Source organism: Sinocyclocheilus rhinocerous, unplaced genomic scaffold (genome assembly GCF_001515625.1).
Source record: "Sinocyclocheilus rhinocerous isolate Xijiao unplaced genomic scaffold, SAMN03320098_v1.1 scaffold6887, whole genome shotgun sequence".
NCBI lineage: Eukaryota > Metazoa > Chordata > Actinopteri > Cypriniformes > Cyprinidae > Sinocyclocheilus > Sinocyclocheilus rhinocerous.
In genome coordinates this window covers 149,657-151,423 of record NW_015640439.1, presented here as the reverse complement: position 1 = coordinate 151,423, position 1,767 = coordinate 149,657, and the positions used below count along the sequence as shown (strand labels likewise).

Below are 1,767 nucleotides of genomic sequence, written 5' to 3'. Positions count from 1 at the left end.
ATTATTTTAGGGAGAGTAGGCTTGCATAGAGATGAGCACAAAAACACAACCTCACAAGAACTCACTGCTGTTTATTCTCACACGTACATTTGTTTGTTATTTGGCAGAATGCAAGCTCCCAAAGGTCTACTGCATAACTAAATATCCTCAATTTCCTCAACTCCACCAGAAGATCACAATCTGTAACATCTCCTAAAAGCCAGTCACACCAAAAATAGTGACTAGCTACCGAAAGAGCTTAATTTGACTGAACATGCAGCAAAAAGATAACAAAACACGACAGGCCCTTTGAGCAGGATATGATGTTTGCTGATTTGGTTGAAATGTCCATCTGTCATGTTCATTATGTGAACGTTTAGATCTCGCCAGAGGGTGTCAAACACAAAAAGGCACCTGCTGTTTTCCGACAAAGGTGAGGACACTGTAAGTGGCCATGAGTGAGTGCGGATCTGGAGCCTGATCTAATCACGGTGGATCTATTGAGTTATCAGAACACTGAAGCAGACCATCTGCTTTCCAGGCCAAAATCCAGGCACACAGCAAGAAATCTGCCGATATCAGTACATTCTCGCTCTTTATGGAATACTGGGATTTAGATTAATTAATATGCCCTTCAACACCCAAAATTTACAACTGATAGTCTTTCATTCTTTCTAACTATTTCGTACATTCATTTCCTTGTACAACAAACCCTCTTACTAAAATACTTTACTTTTTTTCTTCTACTCCTGCAGTCCATGCATTTTTTTCCAGCTGTTTTTGCATCACAGGCCTGCTGCGTGTCACTTTCCCACACACTTTGTGTTTTCCCACAGAGGGAGGGTTGCGTTTAGCAAACGCACGGACAGAACGGCTCCTCTGACCTCAAGGCAGGAAGTTAGTTCAACAATAGTGTTCATGGAAAAAAAATCTTAGCATCGATAAGAGAAAATAAACTGTACCGTTTCCATAGTAACTGAAGTGCCAGGGTCGTGTTGGGAGCAGCAGGGTCCGCTCTTCCAAGCCTCCAAATCTCCACAGTCGCAGAAACCTCCTCCTGCAGAGGCATGCATCTGCGGTAGCAATGCAAATTGTAAGAATAAATAAATAATATACAGTAATAAAAATAATAATACTTTCGATGGTGGTAACATTTTCAAAAAAAATTAATCAAATAAAAACTTGTAGAACAAGGTTGAGATTTTGGGAAAGGAAAAACAAATGATTTAGAAAGAAAACAAATTATTATTAAGAGCGCATGTACCTTGTAGCGATGACTTTTGTGCACACTCTTCTGGAAGCATTCTATGCAGAGCACACAGGTGGGATCTATTGCACAATCCCTGGAAATACATATAAGAATTCAGTATAAGAACTTCATAGAAGTATGGTGAATGGTGCTGTGTTGATATATACTTCCAGGCAAAAATAAATAAATAAATGCATATATAAAAACAAGATTTGGACACACTTACACATTCTTTATTATTACTATTTTCTGCCATTTATAATAACAGATAAGTTATAATAACAGTAAAGTTTAGAGGGACTTGCTCCCCTAAATAGCTGAGTATGGCAGCCCCTCTGTTTGAAGCCTCCTGCCATTTCTGGTGGCAAAAGAGAAAGAGCATAGATTATATAACAAACTAACCAAATACATTAAAGTAGGGATGCACGATATTATCGGACCGATATCGGAATCGGCTGATAATGGCTTTAAATGTACATATCGGCATCAGCCCGATATGAAAAATTATGCCGATATGTCTTGCCGATAAGAGTAATACG

General features: G+C 38.9%; 1 protein-coding gene across 1 annotated transcript in view; it reads right to left on the bottom strand.

Moving 5' to 3' along the window:
- Positions 1-911: 911 nt before the first annotated feature.
- LOC107752699 (E3 ubiquitin-protein ligase UBR1-like) overlaps positions 912-1,767 on the bottom strand; it is a 5,174-nt gene continuing 4,318 nt past the window's right edge. The window contains exons 3-4 of the mRNA XM_016568723.1: positions 1,244-1,322; positions 912-1,052 (exon numbers count right to left, since the gene is read on the bottom strand). Coding sequence (XP_016424209.1) covers positions 912-1,052; positions 1,244-1,322 — 220 coding nt within the window. The remainder of the gene's footprint in view (positions 1,053-1,243; positions 1,323-1,767) is intronic.